The sequence below is a fragment of the Phyllostomus discolor genome, chromosome X (assembly GCF_004126475.2).
Source record: "Phyllostomus discolor isolate MPI-MPIP mPhyDis1 chromosome X, mPhyDis1.pri.v3, whole genome shotgun sequence".
Classification (NCBI taxonomy): domain Eukaryota; kingdom Metazoa; phylum Chordata; class Mammalia; order Chiroptera; family Phyllostomidae; genus Phyllostomus; species Phyllostomus discolor.
Window position 1 is genome coordinate 5023869 of NC_050198.1, and position 21848 is coordinate 5045716.

The 21848-nt window shown below is 42.9% G+C and overlaps 1 protein-coding gene across 1 annotated transcript in view; it reads right to left on the reverse strand.

Annotated features, from left to right (window-relative positions):
* Positions 1–5518: 5518 nt before the first annotated feature.
* The window catches only part of CTPS2 (CTP synthase 2), a 101356-nt gene continuing 85026 nt past the window's right edge, over positions 5519–21848 (reverse strand). The window contains exons 17-19 of the mRNA XM_028522902.2: positions 21056–21200; positions 7209–7319; positions 5519–6215 (exon numbers count right to left, since the gene is read on the reverse strand). Coding sequence (XP_028378703.1) covers positions 7250–7319; positions 21056–21200 — 215 coding nt within the window. The 3' untranslated portion in view covers positions 5519–6215; positions 7209–7249. The remainder of the gene's footprint in view (positions 6216–7208; positions 7320–21055; positions 21201–21848) is intronic.

Consider the following 21848-nt stretch of genomic DNA (forward strand, 5'->3'; position numbering starts at 1 on the left):
AAATGTGGCTGGTTTGAATTGAGATGTGCATGTGGTGTAAAGCGTAAAATCCACACCAAATTTCAAAGACTTAATACGAGGAAAAAAGTGTAAAATATGCCATTAATAATTTTTATGCATATTAAGTTAAACTTATAATATTTTAATCAAATTTATTGGGGTGACATTGCTTAATAAAATTATATTTCACATATACAATTCTATAATACATCATCTGTATATTGCATTGTGTGTTCACCACCCCAAGTCCAGTCTCCTTCCATCACCATTTATCCCCCCTTGACCCTCTCCTACCTCTCCCCCATATTACTAAAATTCATTTCACCTGTTTCTTTGTACTTTTTAATATGGCTACCAGAAAATTTCCAATAATACACGTGTCTCACATATTATCTTCTGGACTGTGCGGGTCTAGAAAGCAGCTGGGGTAGAAAAGGAAAGAGAGCCCGGCTGGCATAGCTCAGTGGATTGAGCGCGGGCTGCGAACCAAAGTGTTGCAGGTTCGATTCCCAGTCAGGGCACATGCCTGGGTTGCAGGTCACAGCTCCCAACAACCGCACATTGATGTTTCTCTCTCTGTCTCTCTCTCCCTCCCTTCCCTCTCTAGAAATTAAAAATAAATAAATAAATAGATAAATAGATAAGGGAAGAGAAAGGGGATCTTGGAGCTCTCCTAAAACGGGGGGTGGGAACCTGGGTTTCTCACCACCCAAGTGTCTCTGGCTGTTAATGAGAATACTGACAGTGTTCACAACTCAGAACTTCCAGGGTGTTCCAGATTTGAGGAGGCAGGCTCACTATGTCTCAGGAGCATCCTTGGAAATACTGGGGCTAGCCAATGATTGGTCTTGCCAGTGTTTATGATACAAAGACGCATCTACTCAGCTCCCACTCATCCACCAGGATTCGGTTCAAGCACTGAATTAGGCCCTTCCCCGGCCCAACCATATCCTGCAAGTCTCCCACATTCCCTGCTGCATCAGTCCAGGGCTGGGCCCACGGCACGTGCACTGTGTCTATGAGCAGCTGAACTAAGTAAGTATGGACCTTTCCCCTGTACTTATTTTTTTTCAGCATCTCATAATTATTATTATTATTATTATTTTACTAAATAGAGAAATACAATCTCATCTAAAATAAGAATGCTACTTAAGCCCTGACCAGCATGGCTCAGTTGGTTGAGTGTCATCCCGCAAATCAAAAGGTCCGTGGTTCTATTCCCAGTCAGGGCACACAGCTGGGTTGTAGGCCTGGTCCCTGGTTGGGGCAGCTATGAAAGACAACCGATTAATGTTTCTCGCCCTCTCTTTCTCCCTCCCTTCCCCTTTCTCCAAAAACAAATAAATAAAATCGTTAAAACAGAGGCTATTTAAGCATTTGGGTAAAACAATCAACTTTGCATGCTATGTCTCTGGAAGAAGCCACAACAGTCAATAATATGACCTCCGAGGAAGGGAACAAGGTGGCTGAGAACAGAGGTTGAAGAGAGACTTTTCTGTAATTGTTCAATGTGGAATCTCCTGTAATAAATTCTTTTAAAACCATTTAAAGAGAATATCTTGGCGATATGGAAAAAATATATTTTTTCATTTTTCAATTACAATTGACATTATTATCGACTAGATGGTTAATGGAGAAAACAAAAAATAATGAGTCCTTTCAGCTGCAGCCCAATCCAAATCACAATCAAATAACAGTGCGCACTGAAACCAAGCAGGCGCTGACTCCGTTGAAACAGTGCCACGACTCAGCCACCGCCCTGCCTGTCTGGGGAGTCGTATCCCCACTGGGTCTCCTAGCTCCTGGTCCACTGTCTTTGTACTGTGTGACAACAGTCACAAATTTGGGTTAAATGCTTACTGGATTAGCTCAGTAGGCCTTCCCTAGCTCCCCAGTTTGTCATAAGACCCCATTTTATACTCTCTCACAAGTCTCTTTGACCTTATTCTTGGATACTCTCATAGCCCCCTGAACATATCACAGTTATAATTAAAGACTTATTTTCCTATACTTGTTTAAAGCCTGCCTTCCTCCAAGTGACAGGCATGTGCAACAAGGTAGGTTGCTTCTATAGGGAAGGAAAAAGGATTTTACCGTTATTCTTTTAGGTTCTTGGCTGAGACTGTCGTGTAATAAAAATGACAGACAAATGAGAAAAACAAACAGAAGTTTAATAACACGAATACCTCCTGCATACATGGAAGACCCAGGAAAACTGAGTAATTCCCTGGAATGGCCCAAGCTACCACCTTAAACACCATCTCCAGCTAAAAACAAAGGAAGATGTGTGTGTTCAAGGGTGGGGTTGCGGGCGGGGGGGGAAGGTCAGTTATGGGAGGTGACCAGAAAGGCACAGTAAACAAAAATGAAGCTGTTATATGTAGATTTAGGTCAGCACCTTCTCCAGTCATGAGAATGTCTACAGATTTAGAGTCATTCTTTTCTTCCTCGTACAGAGAGGGAGACACCCATACTAATGGAGATTTTCTTCATAAATATGTGTCTTTTACAAAAGTGTTAACTTTTACTCAATTTTCAAAGCTTTTCTAAGTTCGCTGTTTCTTAAAAATGATCAGTGTAAAATAATCCTATGCCGAAGAGACATATTTTGGGGACCAATTCTGTTTTCCCCAGCACCCGATACCATGCTTGGCTCATGCTGGGGGCTCAAGATACATTTGTTGAATGAATGATTTATAACTTTCTGTATGTTCATGTCCCACAGCTGATCCTTATCCTAAGCAGCCATGCTACTGGCACTTTGCAGTTTCACTGGATTCCACGTTCAAGGGTGTCTGCAAAAGTGAAAAGTCAGCCCTGGCTGGCATATCTCAGTGGATTGAGCTCGGGCTTCGAACCAAAGTGTTGCAGGTTCGATTCCCAGTCAGGGCACATGCCTGGGTTGCAGGCCACGGCCCCCAGCAACCGCACATTGATGTTTTTTTTTTCTCTCTCTTTCTCTTTCTCCCTCCCTTCCCTCTCTAGAAATAAAAAAAGTGAAAAGTCTTGTACAGCAGCAACAAAGAGGCTGGTTTATTGCATTCCATAAGTGTCCTTCCTTCTGGTCCTATTTAAAGCATCATTAGCACAGCAGTGAAAGCACTCTGTTAAGTGACTTTAGAAATCATAATCATTACAATTAAAAACTGCCATTTAAGCCAGACTACCCTTTTGTTGTGTTAAAGTGTGCCCTCTGTCTTACAGCCTTCTCTCTATGAAGCCTATTTTAGCTTTTAACCTACCTGCAGGCTTTTCACTTAGAACCTCCTGTGATGTTCAAATTGTAATTTTCACAAGTGGAGCCCTAAAGCTCTTTAATATTTTTGTTTACCAGAATTATTCATTTCATTTCTGCATGTCTTTGGTAGGTGAATTTTCTGTAGCATCTTACAAAATAATGTTGTAATTCTTTATGGCATTAAGAGATCAAAGTTAAAAGCCCCAAAACGATCACAAAAAAAATTAACCGAGCAGTTAAAATATTTAAGTTAGTATTGTAATCAAGCAAACCAGGGCTCAGCCACCTTGACCCATGACCCAGCAATTAGTGTTGAAGGGAACAGGTTTTTATTAATAGGGTTCCAACCTCAGTGGGACTGGGGGCACTCCTGCTCAGAGCCCTTCTCTCCCACAAGACCCGGAGCCTCCCTTGCTCCCCAAAACCATGCCCAGAAGTCCCCCATATCCTCATTTGTTCTTACTCGGGCTGTGCAAACAGATCCATCCACTTGTGGGTCTCCGAGTCCCCATCCTCTCCCAGCACCTCTCTCCTTCAGGGTCTGGGGCGCGCTGTTCTCAGCCTCCACGCAGTGGTTCAGGGAAACAGGTGCTGTGCTGCACTGGGTCGTGGTGGGGTCCAGGCGGGCACAGTCCCAAGACAGTGGCTTCTCTGCATGTCCTTCGGAGAAGCAGTAGTACCTTCTCTCTCACTCCAGATTGCATGGCTTCTCTCTGTGGTGGACCCTCTCTCTTGTACCAGACCTTGTAGCTGACCTCCTCCTACACCCTTTCAGTCCATGTGGCTTCTTCCCTCTTTCAGCCCGTCATCATTTAAATGCTCAGGCTGGAACTTCCTGCATAACCTCTTATGGGGCCCCTCCAATGATGTGTTAGCGTCCGCTATTTTTACCAGTTCCCCCATACCTTCCACCTTCTTTTGGCTGCCATCTTTAGTCAGGGCATGAGTTCCCTGTGGCACAGGCATCCACCTCCCCTGGCTATGTCAGGAGTCACTGTACTTTTAAATTCAGGACACCTGTGGCCTTGGGCAGCAGTCCCCTTTCCTTCAGGGAAGGGAAGGCTATTAACTTGCCATTGTTATGCAAAGTATCTCAAAGGCTTTATCATCCACTTCCCCCTTCCCCCAATCAAGGGTTGTGGGGATCTTCTCCTATTTTCAGGGGACCCTCACCCTATACCCCATTAGAGTATCAGAAAGCTCAAATGTAAGCAACAACTAAATCAGCTCAAGCACATTGAACAGGGAAGATCAAGCATAGTGGTTGAGATTGTTGCATAACAGGGCTGAGACTGGGCGAAGTGAGGGAGTTGTGGAGCTGGACTCTGTCTTTATTTTAAAATTGTATATTTTGTTCATTGTAAAATTTTAAAATTTGATTTATAAAAAAATATGGCATTAAGCCCTGACTGGTGTGGCTCAGTTAGGGGGCCAATGTCCTGCAAAGTGAAAGGTTGTTTGTTCGAGTCCCTGTCAGTGCACATGCCTGGGATGTGGGTTTGGTCCCCAGTTGGGGCATATAGGAGAGGCAACCAATCAGTGCTTCTCTCTCACATCATTGTTTCTCTCCCTCTTTTTCTCTCTCCCTTCCCCTTCCTCTAAAAATACATAAATACTTTTTTAAAATATTGTACTAGCCCTGGCTGGCATAGCTTAGTGGATTGAGCGCGGGCTGTGAACCAAAGTGTCCAAGGTTCGATTCCCAGTCAGGGTACATGCCTGGGTTGCAGGCCATGACCCCCAGCAACTACACATTGATGTTTCTCCCCCCCCCCCCGCTCTCTCTCTCTCCCCCCTTCCTCCCTTCCCTCTCTAAAAATAAAATAAAATAAATAAAAATCTTAAAAAATATGTTGTACTAAAATATTATTGATGCATCTTCAAAACATTAAACAGAATTACCATGTAACCCAGCAATTCCACTCCTAGGTATATACACAAAAGAATTAAAAAAGAGGTACTCAAATAAATATTCAACAGATGAAGACATAAACAAATTGTGGGAGATACATACAATGGAAGTTTATTCAGCTATAAAAAAGGAATGAAGCGCTAATACATAATACAACAAGCATGAACATTGAAAACATAATGCTTAAATGAAAGAAGCCAGATACAAAAAGCCACAAATTGTATGAGTCCACTTATATGAAATATCCAGAATAGGCAAATCCTAGAAATAATAAGGGGATTAGCAAGTTAATATGGGTTGGGAGGAGGTAGGAATGGGGAGTGAGCGCTACGCTAGTGAGTATGGAGATTTATTTTGGAGTGTGTTGGAAATGTTTGAGAAGTAGATAAAGGTGGCGGTTGTACAACATTGTGGACATACCTCATGCCACTGAATTGTTTGCCTCAAAATGGCTAATTCTATGTTACGTGAATTTCACCTCCATTAAAAAATATAGATGCACTGATCTTGATTCCTGAGTGTTTTTATGCCCCCCTTAAATTCTGTGCCTGAGCAAGGGCTTTACTTGCCACCCCTAGTCTCGGAGCTGTTTAAACTGCCTTTTAACTAGAAATAAACAAGGTGTGAATTTTTAAACAGCTTGGGCTGCACCCAAGTGTGTGGTTGAGTTCCAGGTAACAGGATGACTCATTTTTGACTCAAAATTAGTTATTACGTGTGCCCTGCCACCCCTCCCATACAGCACAGTGAAGCCTTCCCTCTCAGTTCCTGGAATCTCAGTTCCTGGATTCTTGCTCACCACCTGACGTCAGGATACACCAGACAAAACAAGAATACGCTTTCTCCCCAGTGAGGTTGTTGGAAAAAGTTTAATAGGCTACAGAAATCTGTGAGACCCCCCCAAGGCTGCTTCTGCAGAAAAGAAGGAAAGGACCCCTTTGGTTCTGGTTCATGAAAGTACGTATTATTACATTCCCTTTGAGGCTTTCACCCCACGTTTGGTGGGGCACAGTTTGGTGATTTCTTCAGATCGTTGCCTTATCTTGTTTTCCCTTACTTCAGAGCCTTAAAAGCAAACAAACAAACGAAAAGACTCTAAGTATCAGCAACATCAGAACCTAAATAATGTCTTTAAAATACTCCCAGATAATGTTTGCATCATTTTCGTTTGCTCCCAAAAGTCTCCATGTTTGAGGCAAACCTAAATAAATACAGATAACGCTTTCCAGGGTGAACATGAATATTCGGCCCCTAAGTGAAATACAAAGAGAGTTCACACTGGAGCAATCAACTCTTTACAAATTTCCCCAAAGCTGCTGTCCCTGCTAAAGAGAGCAGCTCATCCACTTCAAGGCCTCCCATAACCCTAGGGTCTTCCCAGGCACACTCCGCCTCTGAGCTGGAGGCGGTCAAACTAGCCATGCTATCTTCCCTAATACAGCTTAACAGAGCAGTGGGGAAAATAAGCTGCCCTCAGCCAGTCTCTGCCCTCTCCCTGCAAAGAAATAAAACACTGTTTTATTTTACATACATCCAAGGAATCCCGCTTTCCATGAGTAACCTAGACCAGGGGCTGGCAAACTGTTTTTATAAACAGAGTTTTACTGGGACACAGACGCGCACGTTCAGTTAAGTGTTATCTGCGGCTGCTTTTCCTCTACAATGGCAAAGTGCAGTAGCTGCCACAGAGACCACGTGGCCTGCCACAGAGACCACGTGGCCTGCAAAGCCTACCGCATTAATATCTGGCCCTTCACAGAGGAAGTTTGCTGATCTCTGACCTAGGCTATTGGAACTCTAACTACTCCGACCTCCAGGTATGCATTTATAGGTGCGCTTTATATATTTATTCTGGCCTCCAGTGCATTCTATTCTCCCCAGGCTAGCTGCTAGCTTTCTCAGGCACATTCCAGTTTCCCAAAGGTACAAGTCTGTTCGGCTACCTCTGTCAGGCAAAGAGGATCCTGCTACAGACAAGACTTGGAGTGCTTGCCGCCTTCTACACCGAGATGAAAGCTTGTCTGTGAAACAAACAAGAACTTAAAGATCCCTTCTTACCTTCTCAGGCAGTGCCTGTCATTCCGAGTCATGTTTTACTTTCAGCTTATTTCCAACTCCGCTATCCTGGGCTCTGAAAAGCTGTCATCACTGGCATCGCTGTATCTATCACTAGAGCAAAAAGGGAACTGATTTAGCGAGGTATTAAAAAAAGCCCAGACGATTATCCTATTTACAACCGAAATGCTTTCCATAATTAACCCCAACTCCTTCTTTTGTCAGAAGAATTTACCTCTTGTTTTCACCTTAAATTGGAAGTAAGTTATTCAGAAAACTCATAAAAGCATTTCCATTTAGATTAAATTTATAATCTTCTGGAGACCACTAATCATTTCTAAACTTTTGACAAAAGCCTCAGAAGCAGATTGCTTCCAACCCTCTTACCTACTGTCTGCTTTCCACTAGGAGTATTATGTTAATAATTTAAGTTAAAATGAGAGCCTGAGCTGATGGGCCCACTTATTTTCTGTGAATCTACTCGTACGCTGAGCCCAAATTGCAGTCCACCTGAGGCTAAGCATCACTGAGTCCTATCCCTGCTGGTATCAGGTTGTTCTCAAATGCAACAGCAGCATAAAATAGTAACCAGACACTCACAGTTTTTTCATGTTTTACCCATCCAATGACAACTGCTTCCTTTAGCAACACGAAAGGACTACAGCACAGTGAGAATGGCTGCACGTCCCTTGCTAACATTAGCTGGACACTCTCCTTTTTGTTCCGTGGCACGTTGGGTTTTGCCTCTGTGTTTGAGGACCACAGCGGCTCCCTAGATAGCTCCAGTGTGGAGGAGCTGGTCATCCACAGTCAGCAAACTCCATGGGGATGCTGAACTTGGTGGTCATTAGAACTAAGACACGCACGTTGGCTCAAGACCCAGGAAACAGCCAGTAGTGCACATCAAATACATTAACGTACTTGGTAAACTTCCCTTGAAATCCTATCTGCTTCAGCCCTGGCTGGTGTAGCTCAGTGGATTGAGTGCGGGCTGTGGACTAAAGGGCTGCTGGTTCGATTCCCAGTCAGGGCACATGGCTGGATTGCAGGCCAGGTCCCCAGTGGGGGCCACGTGAGCAGCAACCACACATTGATGTTTCTCTCCCTCTCTTTCTTTCTCCCTCCCTTCCCCTCTATCTAAAAATAAATAAATAAGATCTTTAAAAAAATCCTATCTGCTTCAGATCCTATTTTCACAATGATGCATAGGTCAGCAGCATGAAAGTTTCCCAATGCAATAAACATTCTCATAACTCCATGGATCTGAGAAATAATTTGCACACCTATGCTGTTTTCAAATTAGAAAATTTTTAAAAGATTTTATTTATTTATTTTTAGAGAGGGAAGGAGGGAGAAAGAGAGAGAGAGAGAAACATCAATGTGCGGTTGCTGGGGGCCGTGGCCTGCAACCCAGGCATGTACCCTGGCTGGGAATGGAACCTGTGACGCTTTGGTTCACAGCCCGCGCTCAATTCACTGAGCTACGCCAGCCAGAGCAAATGAGAAATTTTATGGGATACTCCAACCACCTTAAGTTACATGGAATATTTTAAACAGGCCCAATGTCAATTCTAGAAATAGTAGAATTAATGCCTAAAACCTCACCAAAAGGTTATAAGGGCCAAAAGAGAATGTATAAAGGTGCTCTTGAAAACTATACAAAAATAAGCCCTGCTGGCGTAGCTCAGTGGATTGAGCGCAGGCTGGGAACCAAAGTGTCCCAGGTTCAATTCCCAGCCAGGGTACATGCCTGGGTTGCAGGCCATAACCCCCAGCAACCGCACATTGATGTTTCTCTCTCTCTCTATCTCCCTCCCTTCTCTCTCTAAAAATAAATAAATAAAATCTTAAAAAAAAAGAAAAAGAAAACTATACAAAAATATATGCTGTTGTTATTCATGAGGGCTACATATTCATAATATGGTATGTCGCAAAAACTCATGGAAATACGAAGATGTTGTCAAAACTGCCAAGTGCATGATTTTCAGAATTGTTTCCAGTACAATCTCCTACCCACATTAGCAAGTAAACTTGGGTGTGTCTGTTTCTGACTTAATGGCTCTCACTTCCTGTCCAATGGCTATCTGCCCCAAAGACTGTTGAAAGGATGGCTTGGTTTGGGTTTACTCATCTCCAAGGCAAATGACTGGGTTCACTAACTTTCTTTCATATGTGTCAGGGCCTGGGGGTAAAACAATCAAGTAAACCGAGCTACTCTAGAGCAGAATTATCAAAAGAGGCATGCTGCTAAACTTGTCGATTTCATGGCATTCACGTGTCAGCAAAAAAAACAAGTGCAAGAAGTCAACTGTGAGTCCTCCCCCACATGCAGAACAGCAGGGCCTCCTGCATATTCAATGAAATGTGGGTGCTAGTCTGAGACACATGTGACTTCATAATTCATTTCTGTTTCACACAGAACAGACTTAAAGCAGCCAGAAGATACACTTATCTGGGTATATTTTCACTGAGTTCAAAATATCTCAGCTTTGTCTTAAGACTAACCTGTGCTTTAAGATAATCTCTGTATGTACACATGCACACACAGAGACTCTCAGTGAGGAGAGTTACTAGATATTTGGGTCTTGCATGTTAAATTTTATGAAATGCCACAGAATATAGACCCATTCATATGTGTCCTATGACATTTGAGAAGGGAAAAGTTTTTTTTAAGATTTTATTTATTTATTTTTAGAGAGGGAAGGGAGGGAGATAGAGAGAGAGAGAGAGAAACATCAATGTGCAGTTGCTGAGGGTCATGGCCTGCAACCCAGGCATGTGCCCTGACTGGGAATCAAACCTGCGGCACTTTGGTTCGAAGCCCGAGCTCAATCCACTGAGCTACATCAGCCAGGGGGGAAAAGTTTTAAACCTGCACTGTCCGGTATAGTAGCCACAAGCCACACTAGCTATCTAAATTGAAATCAATTAAAATTAAATACAATTTAAAATTCCATTTCTCACTCAAACACATTGAACCACATCTCAAGTGCTCAATAGCCATGCATGCCTGGTGACTGCCATATTGAATGGTTCAAATTATAGAAAATTTGTATCACTGCAGAAAGTTCTATTGGATAGTGCTGATTTGAAAACAAATAAATAATGATTTTTTTAAAAAACAAACCCTAATCACCATGCAATGGTCCTCCTGTAGTGGGGTGCAGAGCAGGGGTCCTTTGAAAATAGCAGAGAGTATCACCCACAACCCTTGATTGGGGGAAGGGCGAATGGATGATACAGCCTTTAAGAAAATTTGTATGACAATGGCAAGCTAATAGCCATCCCTTCCAAGAAGGGGAGTGCCGTCCAGGGCAAAGGTATAGGTGACTTTAAGGGTGTACAGTGACTCGTGAGGTGGCTGGAAAGGCAGGTGCCCCTGTGCCACAGGGAACTCTTGCCTTGACGAAAGATGGCAGCAGAAAGAAGCTAAAAAATGCGCGGGACCTGGCAAACACGGCGGACTCCAACTCATCATAGGAGGGGCTGGGTATGAGGTCATGCAGGAAGTTCCTGGCCCAGCATTTCAGTGAGGGCAGGCCGAAAGGGTGCAGGAGAGAGTCCCTCAGGAACAGAAGAGGTCAGGGGTGAAAGAGGGAGTCCCCCACGACCAGAAGAGGTTGCAGCGAGTGAGAGAGACCCGGGAACGCACCACGAGGTCCGGAGGGGGGCAAGGGAGAAGGTCGGACTAGAGAAGGCAGCGGCAGGGCGGACGGAGCTGCAGGGACCTGCCTAACCGAGCACAGATTCATGGGACATGCTTGGAGCTGACCTGTGACCCGGGATGCTGGGTTGCAGGCTTCTGCTTCTCCGAAGGACATGCAGAGAAGCCACTGTCTTGGGACTGTGCCCGCCTGGACCCCACCACGACCCAGTGTAGCACAGCACCTGTTTCCCTGAACCACTGCGTGGAGGCTGAGAACAGCGCACCCCAGACCCTGAAGGAGAGAGCTGCTGCGAGAGGATGGTGATTAGGAGACCCACAAATGCACCTTCCAGAGGGCATGGAGATCTGTTTGCGCAGCCCGAGTAAGAACAAATAAGGATATGGGGTACTTCTGGGCACGGTTCTGGCTCGTGGCCTTTTGGGGAGCAAAAGAGGCTCTGGGTCTTGTGGGAGAGAGGGGCTGAGCGGGAGTGCTCCCAAGTCCTACTGAGGTTGGAACCCTGTTAATAAGAACCTGTTCCCTTCAACACTAATTGTTGGGTCATGCGTCAAGGTGCCACATGGCTGAGCCCGGTTTGCTCAGTCACACTCCTTGTCACGCCCTAAAAAGGATATTTTTTAATTTTTTAAATTAATTTATTTATTTTTAGAGAGGGAAGGGGGGGAGAGAGAGAGAAAGAGGGGCAGGCATCAATGTGCGGTTGCTGAGGGTTATGGCCTGCAACCCAGGAATGTACCCTGGCTGGGAATCGAACCTGGGACACTTTAGTTCCCAGCCCGTGCTCAATCCACTGAGCTACGCCAGCCAGGGCTAAAAGGATTTTTTAAAGGTCTAGCTATCTCCAGTTAAGTAAGATCAGAGCAGATCGCTCTCATGCGTTCATGTGCCTCCCAAATAATAGAGGCATTATTTTTTTTTCTTTTTTTAATTTTTTTTTAATTTTTTTTTAAAGATTTTATTTATTTATTTTTAGAGAGGGAAGGGAGGGAGGGAGAGAGAGAGAGAGAGAGAGAGAGAGAGAGAGAGAGAGAGAGAGAGAGAGAGAGAAACATCAATGTGTGGTTGCTGGGGGTTATGGCCTGCAACCCAGGAATGTACCCTGGCTGGGAATCGAACCTGGGACACTTTGGTTCCCAGCCCGCACTCAATCCACTGAGCTACGCCAGCCAGGGCTGAGGCATTCTTTTAAAAAAGTTTTTCACTATAGTATTTCTTACGAGACAAAATCAAAATCGCCAGCAGCAAAGCATGGGAATCGCTATCCTTACAACCCTGGCTTGACTTAAAAGACTCGACAGCAATGTTCTACACATGGTTCTTTGATAACGAAAGGCTTGTGGCGGTCAAGTTTGTTTGCCAAAGGCTCCTGGTTCTTAATAAATTCCCAATATAAGAAAACATATATTCCAAGGTACCAGGGCAAGGATACAGTAACGCCTCATACATTCCACTTTTATGCTACCTTGGGGGCAGCCATTAAACCACTTCTTCTCCATTGACAGGAAGTGGTGGTTGGAATTAAAAAATTTTAATGGCATACTTAGGATTCCCAGCATGCCCAAGTTCCTACAATACTTTACATCAAAATCCATTTCATGTGGAAAAAAGCATATTTTAAAACAGGTTGCCATGCACAGTTTTCCCCAAAGCATTGTTACTGTACTTCCTTCCTTCTCAAAGAGCCCCGGGAAGCCATAAAATATAAGAGCAATGGAATAAAAACTTAGTATGCTTTGAATGAGTTCTGCATTGAATGAGTAAATGGCAGAACACAAGGCCGACGGGGCACAAAGAGCACAGTAGTGTATATCACTATTAACTCCGTTCCTGGCTGCCACCACATCATCAGCCTGCAGTGACCCACAATCAGTAAAAAGCACCTTTTAACCAACACTTAATCCTCGAGGGAAGGTGCACTCAAATGTGCTTTATTAGCAGACAAAGTCTCAAGGTATGGAGTTGGAGCCGAATAATCACAGCAGGGGCGGGGGGTGGGGGGGAGGTGCTGTTTTAAAGGACGTTTAAAAGGACCGTTACAAAAGAAAGCAAAAAGAAATGTTTCCCAGTTCACTTTTGCTTGAAAGGTAACAGAGGGGGAAAACAGTATTTTCATAGCAGTTGAAAGTTTGCAAAGCACCATCTCAACTGTTTCTCACAACAACCCGAAAGGACGAAGAACCTGGGGTTTAGGAGGGGATGTGGAAAAATTACCCAGTAAGTGGCAAACCCAGACATTAAATCCATTTAATTAATTAAATCCATTAATGTAGACTCTACTCGTCTACACTGTCTCCACAGAAATAAAAATGCAGGGCCCGGCACAAATCACGCCCCTTTTTTATTACAAAATCTCTTATTACAAAATCATAAGCAGGTAATTCTGTAACAAGACAATATCACACTCAAGCACACCACAGGACATTTTAGGTGGAATGCACAAATTAAAACTATAAATTATTACACCCATACTATTACCCTACCAACCACATTCAAGCAGTTCTTTCTTTTGCCGGGCCCTGTATTTGCACCATATATTGCAAGAATGGTCCTTGGCAACATCAATCATGCAGCCCAAAGGTTAAAAAAAAAAAAAAGGCAAGGTGATTCCAAGTTTAAAATAGTGCTGGAAAATGCACGTCACATTCATGCAGGGGAAAAAGAGTATCTTACTGTCCACATCAAAGACAAAGGGCCACCCAAGGCAGCATGAGTACGGCTTAGAAGGAGGAATGCCATTCTATAATCAATGGAGGGGCCACTCCTACTTCCCAGGCACCCCCCACCCCACCCGTCAGCAATGATTTGGGTGCACTCAAAGAATAACAGGCTATGTACTGCTGCTCCCTTCTCACTAAGCACTTTAGGAATGTATATTAAGAGCCAAGAGAGCAGTGTGAGTGGAGGCGGAGGCATCAACACCTTCTGGGGAGATCAGGGGACTGTGAGCTCTTCCGTAGGGATTTGTGTGCATTTTATCCTGTAGTCAAGGGAAGCCACTGAGAGTTTTAAGCTCCGAGATAATGTAGGAAAATCATTCTGCTGGCAGAAGATGGATTCAGAGGAGGGAAGCCGGAAGCATCGACACCAGGTAGGCTTTGCAGTAGGCAAAAGATGAAGTAGACTGGGACTAAGGCCAAATTAATAAGAGCATAATAATAACACTTCCCATTTCATTTCCTGCTATAGACCAGGCACTGTGATAAGTACTTTGCACTTAGTACAAAAGTTAATCTTCATTACTCTCATGTGAAATGGGTACTATTAGCATCCCCGTTTTATAAAGACCCAGATGCAAAGAAGAATGAGGTGACAGTCCCACCTCCAGAGCTCACAGGCCCAGGGCACGCCCCTTTCAGCAAGGCAGATGATGTGAGGAGTGCAGGTGAATTCCAACACCCTGATTCTCCAGGGCCTGCTGACTATAAGCAATGGGAGAGGAGGAGGGGGAATCTTAGCTTACTCATGTGTGGATGATGTGGATGGTGGGACCGGGGCAGGAAGACATCTATCCTGATGTTAGTCACAATCCTGGGAGCCTGGGAGCAGCCATAGAAGAGAGAACAAGCTATCATGTGGCACTGCCCACACTGCTGGGGCTGTGTGCTTGCACATCAGTGGCCTTTCTCAGCTGGGGTCTGTATCTGAGGACTCCTAGAAGGAGGTCATTGGATGGGAAGCTTTGGGGATATGAACACCAGGCAAAGACATTCAAATTGGCATGTCTGGGCAGTTTTTCAGGAAGTGGGTCCACAGCTTTCATTCTTAGAAGGTAATTTGTCAGCTTGCAAATGTAGAGAACCATTATATTACCTTCAGGACAGGGAATGTGTTCTTATTCTGCTGGCATTTGATTCTCTTCTGCCCAGCATTGTGGCTGGGATAAAATAAACGTTACTACACGTGGTGCATTGAGGGAATGCTGAAGTATGCAGCTATTAAACATTATGAGCGTTGTGCCATTTGAAAAATGCACATGAGGTGTTAAGCTCAAAAGACAGGCTTTTGCAATTAATAAAGAATCTGTGGTGATGCTTTGAGACTTGTATACGAACATCCTCTTTTCCCACAACCTTGGGTCCAATGGTTTTGGCATCCATTGATGATATTTATTTGGCTCACTTATTATATCAGGGTTGCTTCTATGTTTTCAATTGGCCTTTAAAAAACTTTTCTGAGTAGCAATATGGAATTTTAAAAAATGTCATGTGCTATAATTCAATACTGCCATTGTTTTTTTTTCTATGTTCAAATTGTCCAAAAACGAGGCCAGCAGGAGCCCTATCAAACTGACTTCTGTGACCTTATAGAAAACTTCCTCCTTGGTGTTGTTTTTTTTTTTTTTAGCTCTGCTTTCCTTTAAGTCCAGCAATGCATTCCAGCCTCATCTTGTACTTTCCCTGCCCAAGTCCTGGATTCAATCATTTCTTCCAGGAGCCCTAGTTCATTCCACTGGTGGATGGTATTTTAGAAACCAAAAATGGAAGAAAATATTCCTTTACAAACCAGCTATCAAGTCACTACCTTAACCAGGTGATTGACTTGGCATCATCCCCAGTAGGACAAAAAAGGGATGTTAGGAGCTTTATGTTGTCTCCTAATGTGTGCACAACAGCCCCAATGGACTATTCTTCCACAAATGTCCAACCTAATTCTAATCATGAGGAAACAACCAGATGAATCCAGATTCTCGTCATTTCTATGGGACAACTGGCCTAGACTCTTTATACAAGTCAATGTTATTACAATGGCATATACTTAGCAATAAAATGCTGAGGTCTTGCCATTTGTGAAAATATGGATGGACCATGTGCTAACTGAAATAAGTCAGAAAAAGATAAATACCCTATGATTTCACTTAGATGTGGAATCTAAAAAAACCAAAACAAGACAAATGAATAAACAAAACAGAAACAGACCCACAGATACAGAGAGCAAGCTGATGGTGGTTGGGTAGATGGGTGACATTATCAAAAAGAAAAGAAGGGGGAAAAGGTCAATGTTCTTAAAAACTAAAACAAAACAAAACAGGGTCGTTTATTCAGATCAAAAGAAACTAAGGACACATAACGTGGGGGTTCAGAACAAGTCACATCAAGATATATTTCTGTGGATTATTTTAAACTGAAGCCAACAGAGACCCTGCAGGCTCATGAGAAACTTTTACCTCGCCCCTAAAGAATTTAAATTAGAGCCCTGGCTGGTGTAGCTCAGTGGATTGAGCGCGGGCTGCAAACCAAAGTGTCGCAGGTTCAATTCCCAGTCAGGACACATGCCTTGGTTGCAGGCCATGACCCCCAGCAACTGCACATTGATGTCTCTCTCTCTCTTTCTTTCTTTCTCCCTCCCTTCCCTCTCTGAAGATAGATAAATAAAATCTTAAAAAAAAAATAAAGTTGAACGAGAAGGGTAAGCACTAAAGGAGAGAAAGAAGTTAGATCCCAGGAGCACACAAGAGATCAGGAAATGGAACCGGCTCTGGTTATGTTCTTCCTTTAAGGACCCTCTGGTTATAAAGTACTTTCAACTTCTCAGTTGGGTCTGAAATGATCAAGCAAACATAAGTAACTTCCCTCCCATTGTTTCTGCATTAGCCTGCCTCCTGATTCACCACAAAAAGACGATTTCTCTGCACCAGAGAGAGTAGACGGTGGGTGGAGGCATGGCATCCAAGATCCTAAAATATAGGACAAAATGCTACTCAGATGTCTTAAGATTTCAATTTTATCCTTTCAACACATGTTTCCCCAAAGAGCTGCATTTCTATGAACTACTGGCTGAACACCATGTAAGGTCTTGGCATCCGACGTAGCACGGGTGCCATCTAAGCAAGCGAGTTTCTCTGTGAGCTGACAAAGGGGCATGAGAAATGCCAGCACTAGAAAAACTGGAAGTTGTTATAAACTTGGTGTGCGGTGATTGTGCCTAAGAGCCTTGCAGGGCAGTCCCAAACACCCATGTGCTGAAAAACAACCTCTGAACTTCAGCCTCTGATCCCTCTTCTGTTTCCAGTCGCTTCAGATGGAATTCTGGACAGAGATTATATGCTTGTTTCTAGACACTAAACAACTCACAATGACAAGCACCTTTTATTACTTGCTGGGGCAAAAGGAGGTTTACAGTTGTTTGTATGGACAATAATATAATAGTTAATAAATAATAATACAAAAATAAACTCTGTGTTGCATACTCACAACTGTAAACCTCCTTTTGCCACAACTTGTATATTTACTGTCTCCTAAAATGTTTTTCTTTGTTTTTCTATTTTTTTTATTTTAATCCTTGTCCAAGTACAGTTTTCTCCTTTTCACTCCCACTCCAGTCCACCCACCCAACCCTCCCCACTTCCCTCCCATTACCACCCTCCCCCTAGTTTTTGTCCATGTGTCCTTTAAATTTGTTCCTGTGTAAAATGTTTTTCTTACAATGACATGAAATTGTCTCATTTCATTACATCACAGGCTAGCAAGACCATGCAAATTTGTGTTTACATTTTATACATGAGGCAAATTATGTTTAGACACCAAGGGAGACCTATCAGCAAAGAATCACAATGATTTATTTAATGGACCAGAAATTCCCATTGGGTTTAGTTAGCCTAAAAATAGTTTCTTACATTCGTGTAAAAGAGTTAACATACTAGGCCTGAGGCTGCTATCTCTAGAAGGGTCTGCTTGCAGGGGAACTAGGTAACCCGGCTTTCAGAATGTTTTCTCCATTACGAACTGATAAGGTCATTTCAGCGGGCCTCGGCTGTCTATACAAACAATGTGATTTGTGGTAAACATTTGCTCTCTTTTGCAGAGTCTGCAATTTGAGTGGCTGCTAGGAAGAGAAAGGTTACGTGACGAGCTCCCAACAAAAACTCTGAACTCGGAGTCTCAAATGGGCTTCTCTGGGCACGTACATCACACACAGGTTGCTGCCTTTTCACTGCCAGAGGGACGGTGAGCTCTGTGTGATATGTCGCAGGAGACAGGAGAACATAGGAAACCTGCAAACAGATTTCTCCAGACTCCACTTATACCTTTTTACTTTACCGATCCAGCTGTGTACGCTTACTCCATCAGTGTAATAAATTTTAGCTGTGAGTACAACTGTATTCTGATCCCTTCTAGTGAACCATTGAATGTATGGGTAGTCTTGGGCGACTTCCAAAACCCAGACTCTTAGTTTGATTTTGCATACAACTTTTGATTAGCTTGTAAGCCTAAAAACTACTATCCTGAAGTCATTATGCATCTGGAACAGACTGCTCAAGTCTAAAACTAGGTGGAACAGTTTTAATAATTGCTATCATTCTACACGTAGGGGAGTAGCTGAAAATTTAGCTCGCCACGTCTAGATCCCAAAACATCTGTAGTACACCTTCCCAGGCACTAAAACATAAATGTTCTCCACGAGGCAGAATGCAGAGGTTATAGCTCAGGTGGATTTGCTCAAAAGCAAGGATTGTCACATTCTGGGCTTTAAAGATGTTGCCTGCACAGGTGCCATGCAGTTAAATATCATCAGCCAATTTCTGGGAAGGAAGTCATTATTCTAGAGATCATATTCCTTGTCACATTTGTTTAGGATTGATAACAGACGGTAATCTTGTTTGACAGAAACACAGGCCCAGCTCAGCTCCCATTAGAGCCCGGCCATCAGAGCCATCATTTGCTGTTCAATGCTCACTAATGCCGTGAAGTTGGACACAGAGGAGTTGAAGTGCACGGTTCCCCTGCAATCCTGGTGTCTGTCACTGGATTAATTCATGGCCACCAATCTTAGCTGAAAAAAACCCCTGGCAAGGTGTGTCAAGATTAGACTAGACTATATCCATCCTCCCTGCTATCCACATTTATTACTTGAATGGGTAATAAAAAAAACCCCTGTGACCTAGAGAGTCAGGGAGACAGAGATAAATAAGATGCTGGCTGCTCTTAAGGAATGCAGCAGTGTGTGCCTAATAATACACAGGCATTCTCTGACAGCCACGGGAGTGTGTTCGTCGGTTGTAATTCCAGCATCAGCATCAAAGTTTTGTTAAAAGCTTTTCCTTCTCTCCGAGACATACTGCGTTTGGCTCAGGAGTCACTAGCAAGCAGTCACTTTTCTCAGGGACTACCAGTGAGCTTTACCAAGAGACCACACCAGCCCCATGCGGGAATCAGCAAGCTGGCCAGCACACAGGTGGCAGGCCACACACCCAGATGCCATTCCTTTATTAGTTAATGCTGGCAAACAATCAAATAGTTAAGCGTGAATTAGTACATGTGAGTTATTTCTCCCAGCCATCTAACTTGCTCCACCGTTACCCTCCTCTCACGTGTGATCACGGACAGAGTGCAGAGAGTCAAGTGGCTGAGAAAGGTCACAGCACACATTCAACGTGGGAACACACTGGCATCTCCAATCTGCTGCAGAAGCCGTGCAGCCTCGGAACACAAGAAGCAGCCTGCTCCTCACAGGAGGCCAGACTCCAGCTCCATGGGGCACAGCATAAAAACGAGTGTGCCGGTTCAAGAGTGCAAGCAGTGATCATTAATTCAGTAAGACGCCTGACATGCAAAGTATATAAAGCTGTTCCCATGTGAACACATAGTTAAACGAAATGCTAGGGCACTGTTAGCTTCTCTTAGCAGGTGATGTCGAAAATAAGCAGGCTTGTGTAACACGGGCACACACATACACACCAAGCACTCATCCCAGGAGTCCTCAACTGCAGTATCACAAGGGTTGTGTGCTAGGATGAGGGTCATCCATGGCAATCTTCTAAATAACACATATCCAGTTGTTATGACACTAACTGTAGGTATGGTACTACTAACTTAGGTACAGGCTATGATTCTGGCTGGTTCCTCCCACTTTTACAGTTATTACATGTAATATTCTTGGATGAGAAAAAGTAAAATACTAATTCTCCTCAAATTAATATTTAAATGTAAACAAAATTTTTTAAAGATTTTATTTATTTATTTTTAGAGAGGGAAGGGAGGGAGAAAGAGAGAGAGAGAGAGAGAAACATCCATGTGCAGTTGCTGGGGGCCGTGACCTGCAACCCAGGCATGTGCCCTGACCGGGAATCGAACCTGCAATGCTTTGGTTCGCAGCCCGCACTCAATCCACTGAGCCACGCCAGCCAGGGCTAAATGTAAAGAAATTTTAATGAAAACCCATAAAGGATTTTTAAAATCAAACCTGATCTATACAATCATTGTACAATTCATCTGGAAGAGCAGTAAAATACCTCTTTCAAAACATTAAATAATGATGAGAGTAGGGTACATAAGGGCTTGATTTACAATAATGCTATGATAATGAAAAGGGTTGTAAGGATTTGGAAATAAGAGGTGAAATCATTAATGAAACAACACACAAAAAATCCCTGCAACTAACCTAAATTATTCAACTTACTAACAATTGAGGTGGGGGTTGGGGGAGGGGAGCCAGACCTCTACCTCACACACTACACCAAAAATAAAGTTAACATAGATTACAAATTTAAGCTACTATTTAAAATTGAAACCATAAAAACGCTAGTGAAAAAAAGCGGGTTATTATTTATATAACCTCTTGATAACGAATGACTTTACACATGACACTAAAAGCAGAATTCATAAAAGTAAAAGATTAGACTATATATATAAAGAATATATACATAAATAAGAACTACATGAAGTCCTTATTTAAAACTCTTTAAAGAAAATAAAAACTACCATTGACAACTTAGAAGAAAACAAAATCGCTTTGAAAAAATATCTGCAACCTAACAAAGGATTAATGTCCTTTATACATAAAGAGCCTACCAATCATTAAGAAAAAGGATATAAAAGCAAAAGGAAAGGTAGGGCAAAGTATATGAGCAGGCAATTCATAAAACAAAGATCCAATAAAATATTCATATATATTTATTAATCAAAGAAAGAATCCACAAAAGAAAATCCTATTTTTCACTTATCAAAATAACAAAAAAAACATTCTAAAATAATGCCCACCATTAGCCTGATTTGGAAAACCAACAGGTTACTGTTGTAGATATGATTAAATCATTTTTATTAAGAGAAAAAGTTGCAATTGTTAGAAAGGAAAAATGATTCTTGGCTTTAAAAAGAAAGCCTAGAATGATAGTAAATTTTATGAGAAACCCCAGGTATTGATAACTGCGTCTTGGGTCATTGTTAAGAGCAGGAAGCTGTTTACCTGGAGGACAGTTTGCACCCCTGTTGGAGGAAGGCATTCAGGTTCCCAGTTGCTGCGAGTAAGAGTCCCAGGTATGGAGGGGAAGGCTTCATCGGCCTAGAAGAAAACTCAGGATGGAATTGGACACCAACAAAATAGGGGTGATCTGAAATGAGAACAACCATAATATGATTGAAGCAAACCCAAGAAATACTTTGAAGGTCTCATCTTTGAATCAGAAATTCACTCAATGGTGAGATGGGTTATTTAACTTGTTAGCATCATAGCCAGGTCCTTTCACCGTCCATCTTCACAGAATTTCAAATCGTGAAACGCATCTCACCTCATAAGAAATTCAACATTTTATTTGTGGAAGGTGGTGTTAAAATGAGCAACATTAAGCACAAAATTCTCAATGGGAAATTGAATGAATTCTGCTTTCCCAATATCTGTGTGCTTTTTGAAGGCCATTCATGGATTGTTCTTGGGCCGGTTTCCACGGTATCCCTCACACTTGACTAACTACATGTCATTTTCTCTCTTAGATGGCTTCAGACCATTTTCTACAAGGTCTCCATTCCCAAGGTAAGGTCCCTTGGGAATGCAGCAAGTACAACTGCTTTTCTAGGCACAGCTTTAAGTTGGGCATTAATCGTAGGCAGCACCATGAAACTGAAACTGAGCTCAGCCTATGCCGGTAACTTATCCGTTGTGATGAACAGTCTGTGAGCGATAAAGGGATGGCCTTTCAACACGTCCACAGTGGTTATGGCGCAAGGTGGAAAGAGTCCAAAACTTTTTCAACTTTTTCTTC